At 37.7% G+C, this 15,300-nt stretch overlaps 1 protein-coding gene across 1 annotated transcript in view; it reads left to right on the top strand.

The window, feature by feature from the left end:
• Nucleotides 1-14,855, top strand: part of GPA33 (glycoprotein A33) — a 46,709-nt gene extending 31,854 nt beyond the window's left edge. Inside the window, exons 4-7 of the mRNA XM_031936827.1 lie at nucleotides 2,656-2,811; nucleotides 10,174-10,293; nucleotides 11,166-11,289; nucleotides 14,680-14,855. Of these exons, the coding sequence (XP_031792687.1) occupies nucleotides 2,656-2,811; nucleotides 10,174-10,293; nucleotides 11,166-11,289; nucleotides 14,680-14,785 (506 nt within the window). The 3' untranslated portion in view covers nucleotides 14,786-14,855. The remainder of the gene's footprint in view (nucleotides 1-2,655; nucleotides 2,812-10,173; nucleotides 10,294-11,165; nucleotides 11,290-14,679) is intronic.
• Nucleotides 14,856-15,300: the final 445 nt, after the last annotated feature.

Below are 15,300 nucleotides of genomic sequence, written 5' to 3'. Positions count from 1 at the left end.
TTCATCCCCCAGAGCCTAGCAAAGAGCTTGGTACATTGTAAGCACCTTCTAAATACGTATTAGTTGATGAGTAGGGGTTCCCCAGGCCACTGTTTGAGAGAACACTGAGATGGAACAATTTTAACTGCAATTTCTGAGCTCTACAATAACAAAAGTGAATCACCAAGTGAACATTACTGAATGAACAGTGTCCCCTGGTTGCCAGAGCTGACCCAAGAACAAACATGATGCTGAGAGAATTTGAAACATGGGTTGAAGGATCTGGAAATGTTTAGCCTGGAGAAAAGACTTAAAAGAAATATCATAGGTGGATTCAAGTAGGGATTAACCTTTTAGTTCTTCAGAGAGCAGAATTAGGAATAACTAGGTAGAAGTCACAGAGATAAAGATTTAGGTTTGAGGAAAGTAAATATAGCCATATAATGAGAACCGGAGCTGTAAGTAGCAATTCTGACTCCCAGGGCAAGTGCCAAAAATGCAGGCAAGGTGGAGGAGGTAGGGACAGAAATCTAGGGAGCAGACTTCGGAAGAGCTGACCCAAGGGTGGGTGGGTCACAGGGTTTTCACTTACTGTTCCTAGACCTGCCACTTCATTGGGCCAAAGGGTCTTTTTTGAAGACTGACTTTCATAGGATAATTTGACAATTTGTCCTAGTTGAACCACCCCAAATCCCAGGTAGAAATGGAGAGGTCAGAAGGAGAAGGCAAAGGAACACACGAGGGGAGAAGAACAATAATGGGTACAAATGTGACAGTAGCCACCTGCCTCAGTTCTGGAAGTGGCAATCAGACCTCTGAGGGTTTGGGGTAAAACTGGCAAAGATCTAGAATAAAAAGGGATGCTGGGCAAGAAGATCACAGGAAGAAGAATCTGGGGGTTTATTCTGAAGTTTTAATGACCATCTACGGGAGGTTATCAAGGCTTATAGCCTCCCATAATTTAAAGAAGGGATGGGATCTAGGGGAAAATATCCTGGCTCCAGGTTCAAATTCTGTTTCCAATATTACTTTCATGGTCTCAAGCAAGTTGGCAGTTAACTTAGCTCATCTGTAAAATGAGGAGATGGTCTCTGAGGTCTCTCTAGCTTTACAGTTGTACCTGGACAGACCTGTTTTCTCTGACATCATTACTCTCAGGAAACACCGTCTCTTAGTGGATAAATATGATAGTTATTATCTTTTGTAAATAAAGAAACTGAATTTCAGAAAAGTTAAGTGAGTTAAGTTCATGCAGATATTAGGGGGCTCTTCTGGACTTAGGAGCATCATGGATCTAGATCTTGGAGAGTCTATATTGGCCATCTAGTTTAATTGTCTCTATTTTGAGGTTCAGCGAATTGCCTGGTGTTATGCAGGTAGCACCAAAAGTATGATTTGAACCCAGCTCCTTTGATTACAGAGTTAACATTCTTTCCTCTGGGGTTGGATCCTGCCTCTGCCATTTCCTAGAGGTGTAAAATTAATCTATATCCAGAGCCTCAGTTTATTCATCTGCAAAATGAAGAGTTTGGACTAGATTACTGCCAAAGTCATTTCCAGCCATAAATCCCATCATCAGGGATGGCTACCCGAGGCTGCCATTTTTAAACCAATTTTTAAAAGATGAACTTTTTTTTTTAATTTAAGAAGATTCTCCTCTTAGTGGCAGACAGGAACCTGTTTTGTAATAAGTGAGGTGTGTGAGACCATAGATTTAGAGCTGGAAGGAATCTTAAAGGAACTTCAGTGCCTTCATTAGATGCCCAGAGAAGTAGATAATCAGTGGCAGGGGTAGATCCTCTGACTCCTGATTTGAACTAGTTCTACTAATACCACACCCTCCCACTCCAAAATTACGGGAAAGGTTCAAAACCTCCAATCAAGGAGGAGATACAATCTTCCCAATGTGCATTGAGTTGGGTACACTGATGACTTGTCAAGCTCTGCTCATGTATCTCTTGCTCTGACTGGAAGAGTAGCTATTTGTGTTATATTCCAGCTGTTAATGCTTCTTCTCCCTGACTCCCTTCCATCTACTGTGGAGATAGCTTATCTATATGTAGGGGTTTGGATATTGTTTTCCCATTGGACTGTCAGTTCCTTAAGGGAAGGGCAGTTTTTAACCTTTCTTTGTGGTACTTAGCACAGCACCTGGTACCCATTAGGCACTTTATTATTATATTACATTAATATACAATAATATAAACATTAATGTGTTTGTTAATAGAATATGTGTTTCAACATAACATTTCCACTCTTTCTGTTATTGTTTGCTTGCATTTTGTTTTCCTTCTCAGGTTTTTTTCTTTCTTTCTAGATCTGATTTTTCTCATGCAGCAAGATAACTGTATAAATGTGTATACATATATTGGATTTAACATATACTTTAATATATTTAACATGTATTGGACTACCTGCAATCAAGGGGAGGAGGGGAGGAGGGGAAAAATTGGAACAGAAGGTTTTGCAAGGGTCAATGTTGAAAAATTACCCATGCATATGTTTTGTAAATAAAAAGCTGCAATAATTTTTAAAAATGGAATATATGTTTGCTTGGTGGCAGTGGCCATGTGGAAGTTGGAGGTCGGGTAAGAGAACACATTATACATTATGGTCTAACTGGTCCTTCCACAGACCCACAGAATATGATATTCTCCATCTTTTCCTTCTCTGCAGTTCCACCCTCCAAACCAAAGTGCAGCGTTGAAGGGGAAACTACATACGGGAACAACATCCAGCTAAAATGCCAGTCCGAGGAGGGATCCCCAGCCCCCCAGTACAGCTGGAAGAGCTTTGACATCCAGAACAAAGAACGACCATTGCCATCACCAGGTACCCAGGAGATTCTTCTCCCAGTGACATAGAGGCACTTATTTTGGAATAAGTGAGGTCAAGAGGCGCTATCCTAGATCACTTTGTCCCCAAATTGTTTGTATGTTGTCTCTCCAATTAGACTGTGAGTTTTTGAGGGCCAGGATCATTTTTTATTTTTTTTTTAATTTCCAGAATTTAGCACATCGTCTGGTGCATTTAATAGATGCTTGTGTTCTTGACTGGAAATCAAGAAATTATTGGACTATATCAGAGGAATATCTTAGACGTTTCAAGTTTTCAGCAAGACATTTGACAAAATAACTCATATTATTTTTAAATACACGGTGGAAAAATGCAGTCATGGAAAATTGCTATTATTTGACTTATTCTTGGTCTTTTTTCCTTTAGTGTTTATCATAGTACCCAGTACAGATAGATTGAGAGACGGTGGCTGGGTACAGTGAATGGATTTAGGGCCAGATTGAACGGGCAGAGAAGAACATGAAGCTACCGAGTGATGGCAAAAAAGGATAAGCTTGGTCTACTTGACACATGGCTATTTAAGAGAGACATTCACATGGGGACCAGGCGGCTCTGCCCGACAGTGCCATTTGCCTCGTTGTCCACCAGGTGGCCACACTGCAACAGCAATGACTTGTTTCCAGCTATTGCTCTAATGGCCATTGAGTCCCGATCCCTCATTTTACACATTATTGCTGAAGCTCAGGGAATCTCAATGATTCGTTGAAGATCCCACGGGTAGAAAGTATCAGAAGTAGGATTTAAACTCAAACCTAATTATTCCAGAGTCAGTGTCTGGCCGGATGTTTCTTATCATTATAGGCTCTCAGAGATAGAAGGGACCTCAGAGAGATGGCCCAATGGTCCCTTCTTTTTACAGAAGAGAAAACTTGTGGTTAGGTAACGGAGTGGAACGCAGATTTCTAGATTCTCAGTTCAGTAGTTTTCCCATCATACCATCCTGTCTCCTCTGTGCCTTTGGAAATTTTTCAATGTGTGAATTATCTGTCAAAATTCCTCTTTTTCTTTAATCTGGGCTTGTGATTTCCACAGTTTAATGGGCCCCCTCAATCAATGGCTATCCCCAACTGTTCTGCCAGTTTTTAGTCTAAGTCACCCAGGACACAAAGATTAAGTGACCTGCTAGGTTTACAAAGCCAGTATAAGTCAGAGGTAAAACTTTAACTCAAATCATTTTGATCCCAAAGTTGGCTCTCTAACCAATAGAACACAATGCCTTTTAACAATTGCCCCCTTTCCACAGCAGCATCACCATTCTGTCCCTGAGAACCTCTTTTATGGTTGTGGCCATGGTGGCTAAATCCCACCTCTTCATTCCTTGGGCTCATGACAATGGAAATATCCAACCTTTCTTAAATTAAATTATATTTTTTCACTAACAAGCATTTGTTTTCTCTCCCTCCTACTCCATGCCTCACAAAAATAAGTAAATTCTTGCAACAAACATGCATAAAGCAAAAATATTCCTAAGTTGACCATAACGAACAACATGAATCTCATTCTATCATTTCTCTGTCAGGACGTGGACATCATTCTTTATCAATCTTCTGGGATCATATCAGAGTTCACAAGTCTTTCAAATTTGTTTACATCTTTACGATATTGTTGTTGTTTTATAAATTGTTCTCCAAGTTTTGATTGCGTCAATCTGCATCTGTTCACTAAAGTCTTTCATTTCATTGCTTTTTTTTCCCCTGAGGCAGTTGGGGTTAAGTGACTTGCCCAGGGTCACACAGCTAGGTTGTGTTTAGTGTCTGAGACTAGATTTGAACTCAGGTCCTCCTGACTTCAGGAGTGATGCTCTATCCACTGTGCCACCCAGCTACCCCTGCTTTGTTGTTTCTTATACCACAATAATATTCCCTTTTATTCACATATCATTTGTTCAGCTATTCCCCAATCCCAATCTAATTCTATTTTGTTGAGAGCTATCACACACCCCTCTCTAACTTGGGGTATCACACCCAGCACTACATGGAGATATTTCTATCTTGGTGGAGTTGGAGTATGATAACTATAATATCCAACGGTGCTTAGAGAAATTGGGTTAAGCAGAGGCCCCGCACCCTACAGCTTACTATGTTCCCTGAGAGGAGAGTGTAGACAGGATGTGCTGGAGCTAGCTCTAACCCACTTGAGAACCATTGTTTAATTTTCATCGTGAGCACTTATATTTCAGAAATTGGTAAGCAGCTACGAATCAGCTCTTAATTTATTATTTTCTTGATTGTCTAGGCTTTAATAATGCAGATTGAAGATAAAAGTATGTGCATACATTTTTTTAGAGTCCTATTAATCATTTACCCACATAGCCCTGTATGTTGCTCTCTAAACATAGCTTGAGCTCAGTGGGGGTGCAATAAAAGACAGGAAATGAGAAAGATCATCAAACGGGAGGCCTGCTGGCTGAAGGCTAACAAAGACAACAATTTGCATTTATGTAGCACTTAAAGATTTGTGAAGAAATTTACAGCCATCTTCTCGGTTGAGTCTCCTAACACCCCTAAGGGATAAAGAGTGGGAAAGGGCCAGCGTCTCTGAGCTCTACATCCAGCTGCATCTCAGACTCCCTCCTAGTAAATTGTCCAAAGAGCAGCACTGGTCATGGATGTGGTGTCCTGGGCTCTGCTCAAATCCCGGCTACTGTTACTGTCATTCAGCTCATTTTAGGTTAGGTAAAGAGCTCATATTTCAGCTAGGGCCACTGGGTGGCAGCAGAACCTACAGTAAGGCATCCCTATCTGCTCAGAAACTGTCATGTTAGCTGGGGAATAAAATTCCAGACTGACCCCCAGCACAGAATTAGTACAGACAGACAGCTAGACAGCTAGACAGCTAGTTAGATGGATGGATAAAATAGATAGATAGATGGATGGCTAGATAGACAGACAGATAGATAGACAGACAGATGGATGGATGGATATATATATACAGATAGATAGTTGACTGGATGGATAGAGATAGATAGATAGTTGGAGGGATGGATAGATAGATAGATAGAGCTAGGTAGATAGAGGTAGAGAGACAGAAAGGTAGATAGATGATATAGATAGATGGAGGGATGGAGGGATGGATAAATAGATGGATGATAGGTGAATAGATAGAATAATATAGATGGGTGACAGATAAATGTTAGATGATAAATAGATATAGAGAGATAGGTGACAGATATTAGATGATAGATGATAGATGGACAGATGGATAAATGGATAGATAAATAGATGATAGGTAAGTAGATAAATAGATGATAAATGGATATATGGTTAATAGATAGATGTATAAATGGACGGATGGATGGATAGATATGTACATATGCACATAGACAAATAGAGAAATGGGAGGAGAGATAGAGGCATATATCTTTGTTGAGATATCTATGTATGTTTATAGATATCTCTATTTGTAGATATCTATAGATATCTAGACATATATATTTGTAAATGGATATCTAGATAGATAGAGATACATATATTTCCAGATAGACATCTAGGTAGAGATGGAGATATACCTAGAGATGTAGATACAGATATATTGGATATCTAGGGTAGCATAATGGTTAGAAGATGGGGTCTGGAGTCAGGAAGAACTGAGTTCAGATCCAGTCTCAGATACTTATAATTGTGGCCCTAAGTGAGTCACTTAACATATTTGCCTCTTTTTCCTCATCTGTAAAATAAGCTGGAGAAGGAAATGGCAAACTGTTCCAGTATTTTTACCAAGAAAACCCCTAGAAACTCATGAAGAGTTTCATGATTGAAATGATTGGAACACAACTAGCTAAAGATAGATACAGATATATTTATAGACAGATAAAGACATATAAAAGATATAGACAGATATATAGATAGATATAGATAAAGATATATAACTTAGTAGAAATATAGGCAGATATTGAGATACCAATAGAATGATATTGGTAGATAGATAGAGATAGATGGAGATATATTTAAAGATAGATAGATGGATGGATAGATACATGAATAGTCAGATAGCTTTTCCTAAGAGTCAAATCTCTGACTATAATTCTTTACTACTGTGAATTAGTATAAGCAGGAAGATTTTCCAATACTTTCCACTGGTCTTGTTTCATATATATATATATATATATATATATATATGTATATATACATATATTTATATATGTACACATATACATATAAAAATTCAATAGATTTTAAAGCAAGAAGTGATCTTAATCATCAGCACAGATATAGGGAAGAATATTAAGTAGAGCCCTTCAAATTCAGGTAGGTGAGGTGGATAGAATGACATGGCATGGTGCTTACAGAATTAGTTTTAGAATCAGGAAACCTTGGGTTCTAGTCCCACATTCTATTGCTGTGACTCTGTGCAAATAACTTGTTCCCTCCAATGTACCAAGAACATTTCAAGACTCAGAGTTATATAATGATTGATGTATCTGCATTGGGAGAAAGAGTTTCCTTACTTGTAGTTCTTTATACAAATGAATAACAGATCTAAATCAGGAAAAGAGAATAAAGCTATTAAATCCCTATTGTACAATGGATGTAACAAAGGCCCAGAGAACTTAACTGAATTGTTTAAGGTCACATGGATAATAATAGTAACACATTACATCACTACATAGTGATTTAATATTTATAAAGCTCTCTCTTCAAAGAATCTTTACGGAATTGTAAGGTTAGTATGTAGAAAAAGCCCTAGCTCCAAATTCAGAAGATGTGGATTCAAATTCTGGCACTAACTTCCTATGTGATCTAGGACAAGTCAATTTCACCTCTTCAGGTCTTACTTTCCTTGTGTATAAAATAATGAGATTGAATGAAATTATCTCCAAAGTCCCCTTTTGCTTTTAAAAAACCAACCCAGTCAACCCAAAAGTGAATGATGTTAGGTAGAGCAAGTATTATTAGACTTACTTTATAGATTAATATACTGAAATAAACAAAGGTTAACTAATTTACCCAGAGGCACACAGAATTAGGAAGCAAATGTAGATTTGTAGGTTCATTTCTAGCTATCTTTCCTCTCATGTACTGTCTAGTAAATGGTAGAGTACCAATGGAGAGGTGTTTGGTTTTTTAGAACAATGGCCAGAGGTAGAAGCAAAGGAAGGGACATATTGTGTCCAGACTTGGGGAGCAGCTACTTTTAGTTGTGAGGGATGACATAAGGCATAATTTAGTAGGAAAATAAACCACAATTTCCCGATGCATCTGGGGCCATCTCCAGTTCTCCTGATCTCTATCTGGCCACTGGATCCAGAAGGCTCCAGAGGAGAAATGAGGCAGGTGACTTTGCACAGCCCTCCCTCCCTTAAATCCAGTTTACTTGCATTTCATGGCATCCCCTCCCTGATGACATGGTCTCCTGGAGAACAAAGGACAAACAGTAACAACAACAGAACCAGTCACATCTCTGAGGTCACTCCCTCGCGGGTAACAGGGAATGACCAAGTTTTGCTAATTGATTGTAGAGCTTCAGGAAACTGTATTGCCACAGATAGGGTCAGGAAATAGTTATCACTTCCACATCACAACTTTCCCTTCCGAAGCTTCAATATATTTCAGGTTGGCATAAGAAATTAAATGGAAAATTGGGGGGAGGGGGTGGAAGCTGCAGATGACACATGAAGGCTTGAAGAAAACACAGAAAAAGTTTAGAAACTCAGAAATGCATATAGTATCATATGATATGAACCCAAATTTTACAGTAAGGTACTGAGATAACTCTCCATAAAAGAAAAAAAGAAAAAAAAATCAGACTTTTTCTCTGGTATGAAAGCAGAGCCAAAAAATTTTACACTGATATTTACAGATCAAGAGAGCACCCCCATGATATGGAAGGGGTATCTTCAGCATTAGAGACATAGCTGCTACATTGTTAGGAAACTTGGGACTTTCCCACTGTGGATGTCTTTCTATTTTTCCATATGACACAATGACCCATAGGAACATAGGTAGGGAAATTGTATATTACATCTGTATTTTCCCTTCCCCTCATGACTGGATGCTATAGCTGCTTAGTTAGTGCCTCCTTGTTAATCCCTACGGTGGTGGTTCTCAAAGTCTGGTCCAGAGCATCCTGGGAATCGCTGAAATCCTCTCAGAGAGTCTACGAATTCATAATTAGTTTTTCTTTTTAATGTGATCAATATCTATAACTATAAACCACATAAACAAAAACTCTTTGGACAGATCCTCAATCATTTTTAATAGGATAAAGATATTGAGAACAAAAGTTTGAGGACCACTGCCCTAGGGGATCAGTTTTTCAGTTTAAGAAAGGTCATGATATTACCCTGGCATGGGTTCTGGCAATAAAAAGTTATTTAAAAAAAGAAGGAAATCAGGACTAAGATGCTCTTTCACATGCATCCAGATCTGTGGTAACTCTGTTATCACAATTATTTTGCTGAATAAGGCAAAAACAATGAAATAATCAAATAGCTTAAATTAACTTCTTTATCATTTAAGAAATGTACAAAAACACACTATTCTGGGACTGTTCCTTTATTATTACATAGTTAGGATTGAAGATTTGATGTTGGTCCCTATAACTCCAAAGAAAATTCCAAAGAAAAGCTTTTCAAATAAAGACAAAAATACATTTAAAATTACACTAAGTTATGAAAATCACTTCCAGAAAAATTAGCATGAAAGGCACTTTTACTAAAATAAAATATCAAAACTTTCAAAAAAAAAAAAAAAAGGTCATGATGATAAATTCTTTCTGACACAGTCTGGGTTGCATCTCTGAGATGACAACTAAGATACTTCCCCATCAACCCTAGAAGAAATGATGAGTAGGATGCTTTCAGAAATCCCTGGAAAGACTTACATAAACTGATGCAAATGAAGTAAGCAGATCCAGGAGAGTAGCATACACAGAAATAGTAATGTATGATGATCAACTATGAAAAACATTTATTCTCAGAATTGCACTGATTCAAGACATTTCCAAAGGACATAGGATGAAAAATGCTATCTGCCTCAAGAGAAAGAACTGATAGAGTCTAAATGCAGATTGAAGCATATTTTTTAAACTTTATTTTTCTTGATTTTTTTTTTGGTCTATGTTTTCTCTCATGTGACTAATGTGGAAATATGTTTTATATGCCTGCACATGTATAACCTTTGTCATATAGCTTGCTTCTCAATGAACAGGGAAGAGAAGAAGAGAATTTGCAAATCCGAATTTTAAAAAATAAATGTTAAAAATTGTTTTTACATGTAATTGGAAATTTTTTTTAAAAAAGGAGACTGATTAAGCATTAGTCATTTCACCTGAGTGAAATGTTTTCGATCTCAGACCACGTAGCTTCTCTTCTAACTTTGATCTTTTCTTCTTTCCCAGCCACAGGAATGTCTTTGCCTCTGAAAAACATTTCCGATGCTACTTCTGGATATTACATCTGCACCTCCGCCAATGAGATGGGGACTGAGTTTTGCAATATCACCGTTGCTGTCAGACCTCGTAAGAGCCCATCTAGGGAGGGAAGACAGAAGGGAGGGATGGCAAGGGCCACAAGAGAAAGGGCAGGAAATATCATAAGGATTGCTTAGAAAGCTTTGGGTATGCTCATTCCTTGCTCTAATAATAATAATAATAATATACATATATTGGATTTAACTTATATTTTAACATATTTAACATATATTGGACTACCTGCCATCTAGGGGAGGGGGTAGGGGGAAGGAGAGGAAAAATTTGGAAAAGAAGGTTTTGTAAGAGTCAATTTTGAAAAATTACCCATGCATATGTTTTGTAAATAAAAAGCTATAATAATTAAAATAAATAAAAATAAAAAAACAATACTAATACTAGCTATCACTTTTAAGGTTTATAAAGATTTTTTTTTACAGCTATTATCTCATTTTATCCTTACCACAATCCTGGGAAGTAAGGACTATTGTTATCTCCTTTTATGTATGAGGAAACTAACATAAATGAGATTAAGTATCTTGCCCAGGGTTTTGCTAATTCATTTTTCAGTCACATCTGACTCTTTGTGTCCCCATTTGGGGTTTCTTGGCAAAAATACTGGTATGGTTTGCCATGTCCTTCTCCAGCTTATTTTACAGATGAGGAAACTGAGGCAAATAAAATTAAATGATTTGCCCAGGTAAATATCTGAGACTGGATGTGATCAGATTTCTCTGGCTTTTTTGTACTTTCCTTGTCCCTTCTTTGACCAGGGTACTTGTCAGATTCATACCCAGGAGACTATACCAGACTGGTTGTCAATGTTTAGTGCTTTCACAAGGGATAGAAATGGTCACGGGTGGGTGCTTTGGGGGGGGGGGTTCCAGTTATTAGGATGACCCAGTTGATTTGGCCCTTCACAGCTTCCATGAACATTGCCCTGTATGCTGGGATTGCCGGCGGTGTAGTGGCTGCTCTCATCATCATTGGAATTATCGTGTACTGTTGCTGCTGCAAGGACGAGAAGGAAAAAGACAGCAAGAGGCCGTGAGTGATACCGTTTCTCCATGGCACTTGTGGAGGGAGAGGGGATGGGCCAAGGTTACAAGTAGATCTACTGCAGTATGGCAGAAAGAGCAGCAGCTCTGGAGTCAGAAGACCCAGTTATTTCCTAGCCATTTCCAAACTATGCTTTGTATGCCACTCCTTTCTAGTTTCCCTTTATGTGTTCTCTCTCCCTATAAGAATATAAGCCCATTGAGGGCAGGAACTATCTTATTTGTTTCTCAAATCAACAAGCATTTATTAAGCATCTACTGTGTATTAGACACGGGCTAAATTCTGGGATTACTAAAAAAGGGAAAAATAGTTTCTGCAATCAAGGAGCTTACAATCTAACGGGAGAGATAATAAGCACACAATGATGTACAAATAAGATAAACTGTAAATAATCAACATAGGGAAGGCACTACAATTAATCCAGAAGAACAGGAAAGGTTTTTGGTAGAAGGTGGGATGTGAGGTGGAATTGAAGGAAGCCAGGGTATAGTTTAGCACAGTGCTTTTTCATTCATTTTACTTAATACCATGTACCCTTGATCATGATTCTCTCTGAACCTTAGTTATTTCATCTGGAAAATGAGGGAGTTGGATTAGATTAGCCCCCACTAGTCATTAGAAAATCTCTAAAGTCCCTTCTAGCTCTAAAACATGTTTGGAAAACAATCGATCCAAATCCATTCGTTTTCTTCTACATGCTCCATTGCTTCCCACAAGAGGCTGCTTGCCTAAAGTATAAAGTATGAAAAAAGGTTTTTTAAGTCTCTCATCTCAAAATTCGACTTTTCTTGCTTCTCTGGAGAGGTTTCTACTTTAAGGAAAGGGATTGCTGCTGCTTTAGTAAATTAGTATTTGTGGAATGAATGAATGAATGGACGGATATTCAAGTGTTCAGGGAAGCTCTTCTGAGCATGGAAATAAGCAAAGCCCTTAGGCTTATATAGTAGTAGATTTGGCCCTAGAAAATTCCCCCTAGAAAGTCTCCAATTCCAGTAACAAAATTGCTATGCTGCATCCTTACTGCTGCCCAACATTTCTACTTTATATTTATTTGTTTCATTTTCCACGGACACTTTTCCAAATCCTTTCCACTGACCTCAAGCCCCAAACTATACCCTAACTCCCCCAGCCTCCATGATCCAGCCAACTCTAATTACTCCTTGTTGCCCAATCAGATGCTGCACTTTTTCATCTCTATGTATATTTTTGCTCAGGTTCATCCCTGTTCCAGGATCATTTTCCCCTTTGCCAGTCAAATTTCCACCCATTCTTAAAAACTTAACTTTATACAGTCCTTCCTGATTTCCAGCTTCATCAGTTTTCCCTCTTTTCTCCCTTACCTTTTCTTAATGAATCCCATGTAATACTCTGCTTCTTCAATTCACTTACCGTACATTAGAATTATCTATATGTGTCAGTGTGACGTCAAATCTGGAGTGAGCAGAGTTGGATTATCACCTCTGTGACTTTGGCCGGCTACTTAATTTCCTGGGCCTTAATTTCTATATATATATGTCAAATGAGAGATTTGGACTAAAGGGCTGCTGAGGTCCCTGCCAGCTCTAACTTTGCTACCATGATCTGTGTCATCTTCCCCAAATAGATTATAAACTCCATAATGACAGAGAATGAGCTTAAACTGTGCCCCCCCCCTTTTCTTCTCTGTACACAGTAGGTTTGGGATATTTGCTATGTAAACAGTAAGGATGGGAAGCTTCCTTCAAATGCAATTAATATTGTCATTCCTCAGTAGTAGATTGCCTTGTTAGACACAATTCTGAATCTTAAGAGGAGCTGGAATAATACTCTTTGACCCGGTGGGCATATAAACCCAAATCTTGTTTTTTCTCTTTGTTTCTCCTTTTCTCCATTCATACAAATAACACACTATTTCAGGCCCTCATCATTTCTAACTTGATCTGCCATTACGACCTCCTAATTTGGTCTCCCCACTCCAATCTATCCTCCACTCAGCTTCCAAAGAGATTTTCCTAAGGCATAGATCTGACCATGTCATGTCCATACTCAATAAACTTCAGTGGCTCCCTATTACTTCTAAGATCAAATAGAAACTTTTTTTTCCCCTGGCATTTAAAGTTCTTTATAACCTGAACGCTTTCTACTGTTCCAGTCTTCTCCAATACTGCTCCACTCCATGCATCCTATTGTCCAATCACACCGGGGTAATTGCTGTTTCCCACATATAAAACTCCACTGCTCATCTTTGCATTGACTATCCGTCATTCTCTGAAGCCCTCCTCAGTCTCACATTTTGGAGTCCCTAGTTTTCTTCCAAACTCACCTTCAGCCCCACTTCCCCCCCACCCAGGAATTCTTGCTTACCTCCAGCTGCTTGTATCTATGTTCTCTATATACATATTTATTATTTCCTCCATTAGAATGTATACTTGAAAACTTTTTATTCCAAAGCTCAGGACAATTCCTGACACTTAGTAAGCATTTAATAAATGCTTGTTGGTTGACTGAAGACCCCTTTCCCAATTCAACATTCAAATTTACCATTTTCCCATTCCGTACTTCAGAAGATCCTATAAGTAGGAAGTTTATACTTCTATCCCAGCTGCTTTAAAAATTATTGATATTTTGTGTTTTTATTTCACCTACATCTCTCCTTCCCTTTCTAGAGCATCATCCCTATTACTAAAGAATAAAAAGAGAAGAGAAAATGGTAAAACTAACCAAAACATCAAAAATGTCTGATAACTGTAGCATTCCACAGCCACAGTTCCCTTTTACTACACAGAAGAGAGATACTGAAATCTTTTAAATCTTCTTGGGGGGCCAAAATTAATCATTATAATGTCACAGAATTCATTTTCAATTATTCTGTTGTTGTTTACATTTACATTGTTGTAGTAGGTATATATAGGTTTCCTGGTTCTTCACTTTTCATCATTTTATAGAAGTCTTCCCATGCTTCCCTGAATTCTTCATTTTTATTCCTTATAGTACAATAAAATTCCATTTCATTTGTGTACCACAATGCAAATAGACATTTCCAATTAATGAAGATCTACTTCATTTCCAGTTCCTGTTGCCACAGAAAATTCTGCAAAGAATGTTAGTTTATAGAAATATTTATATGTAAATTTTATATATAATTCTGCAATAAATAGTGTATACATAACATTTTATGGAATCCTGATGTTTATCACTTCCCTCCATGGCTTATATACCCAGTAGCAGAATCTTTGAATAAAAGAGTATTGTTCCAGCTCCATTTAAGATTCAGAATTAGGTGTCTAACACGGCAATCTACTTCTGAGGAGTGACAATAATAATTGAATTTGAAACCAATAATTTGAAATTTGAAATCAATAATGATTCTCTATTCCTTCTTCCCACCATGATTTTTAGGAATCGAGAGAATTATCAGGAACCTCCAAAGCAGATGAAAGAAATACACAGAAGCCATGACACTGAAGAAGACAAGTGGAGTTCTGGGGAGACTGAAGCTGCCTAATTTTCTGTATGGATGAGGGGAAGAAGAGGAGAAAAGAGCAAAAAGAGCATAACTTTTTTCTTTTATTAAATTTATAATTATTCCCCCCCCAATTACATATAAAAACATTTTTTAAACATTTGGTGTGATTTTTTTTTAAGTCTTGAGTTCCAAATTCTTTCTCTCCCTTCTTCCTACAATATTTTGTACTGCTTTAATGTAATATGCAACATTGGGTATTACAGCAATCTATACAGGTATTTTATTTTCCTACAAAATGGTAAATTTCTTTGGGTAGAGACTGGATCTTCTAAACTTTCTATCTCTTAAGTGTCTAGCAGAGTGCTCTGGTCCCTGTGGAGAAGCTTAATAAATTTCATTTGATTTATCAAGCTAATAATAATAACTACTATTTAATAGTGCCTTAAAATTTCCAAAGCCCTTTTCTTCTATTAGGCAGAAGTAGATATAAAATAAGAATTACTGCCTCCATTTCATAAATGAGAAAACGAAGTCTTAAAGAGTTTATATCACTT

Source organism: Sarcophilus harrisii, chromosome 4 (genome assembly GCF_902635505.1).
Source record: "Sarcophilus harrisii chromosome 4, mSarHar1.11, whole genome shotgun sequence".
Taxonomy (NCBI): domain Eukaryota; kingdom Metazoa; phylum Chordata; class Mammalia; order Dasyuromorphia; family Dasyuridae; genus Sarcophilus; species Sarcophilus harrisii.
The sequence above is the reverse complement of the archived record's forward strand: the minus strand, read 5'-3'. Positions and strand labels throughout refer to the sequence as shown.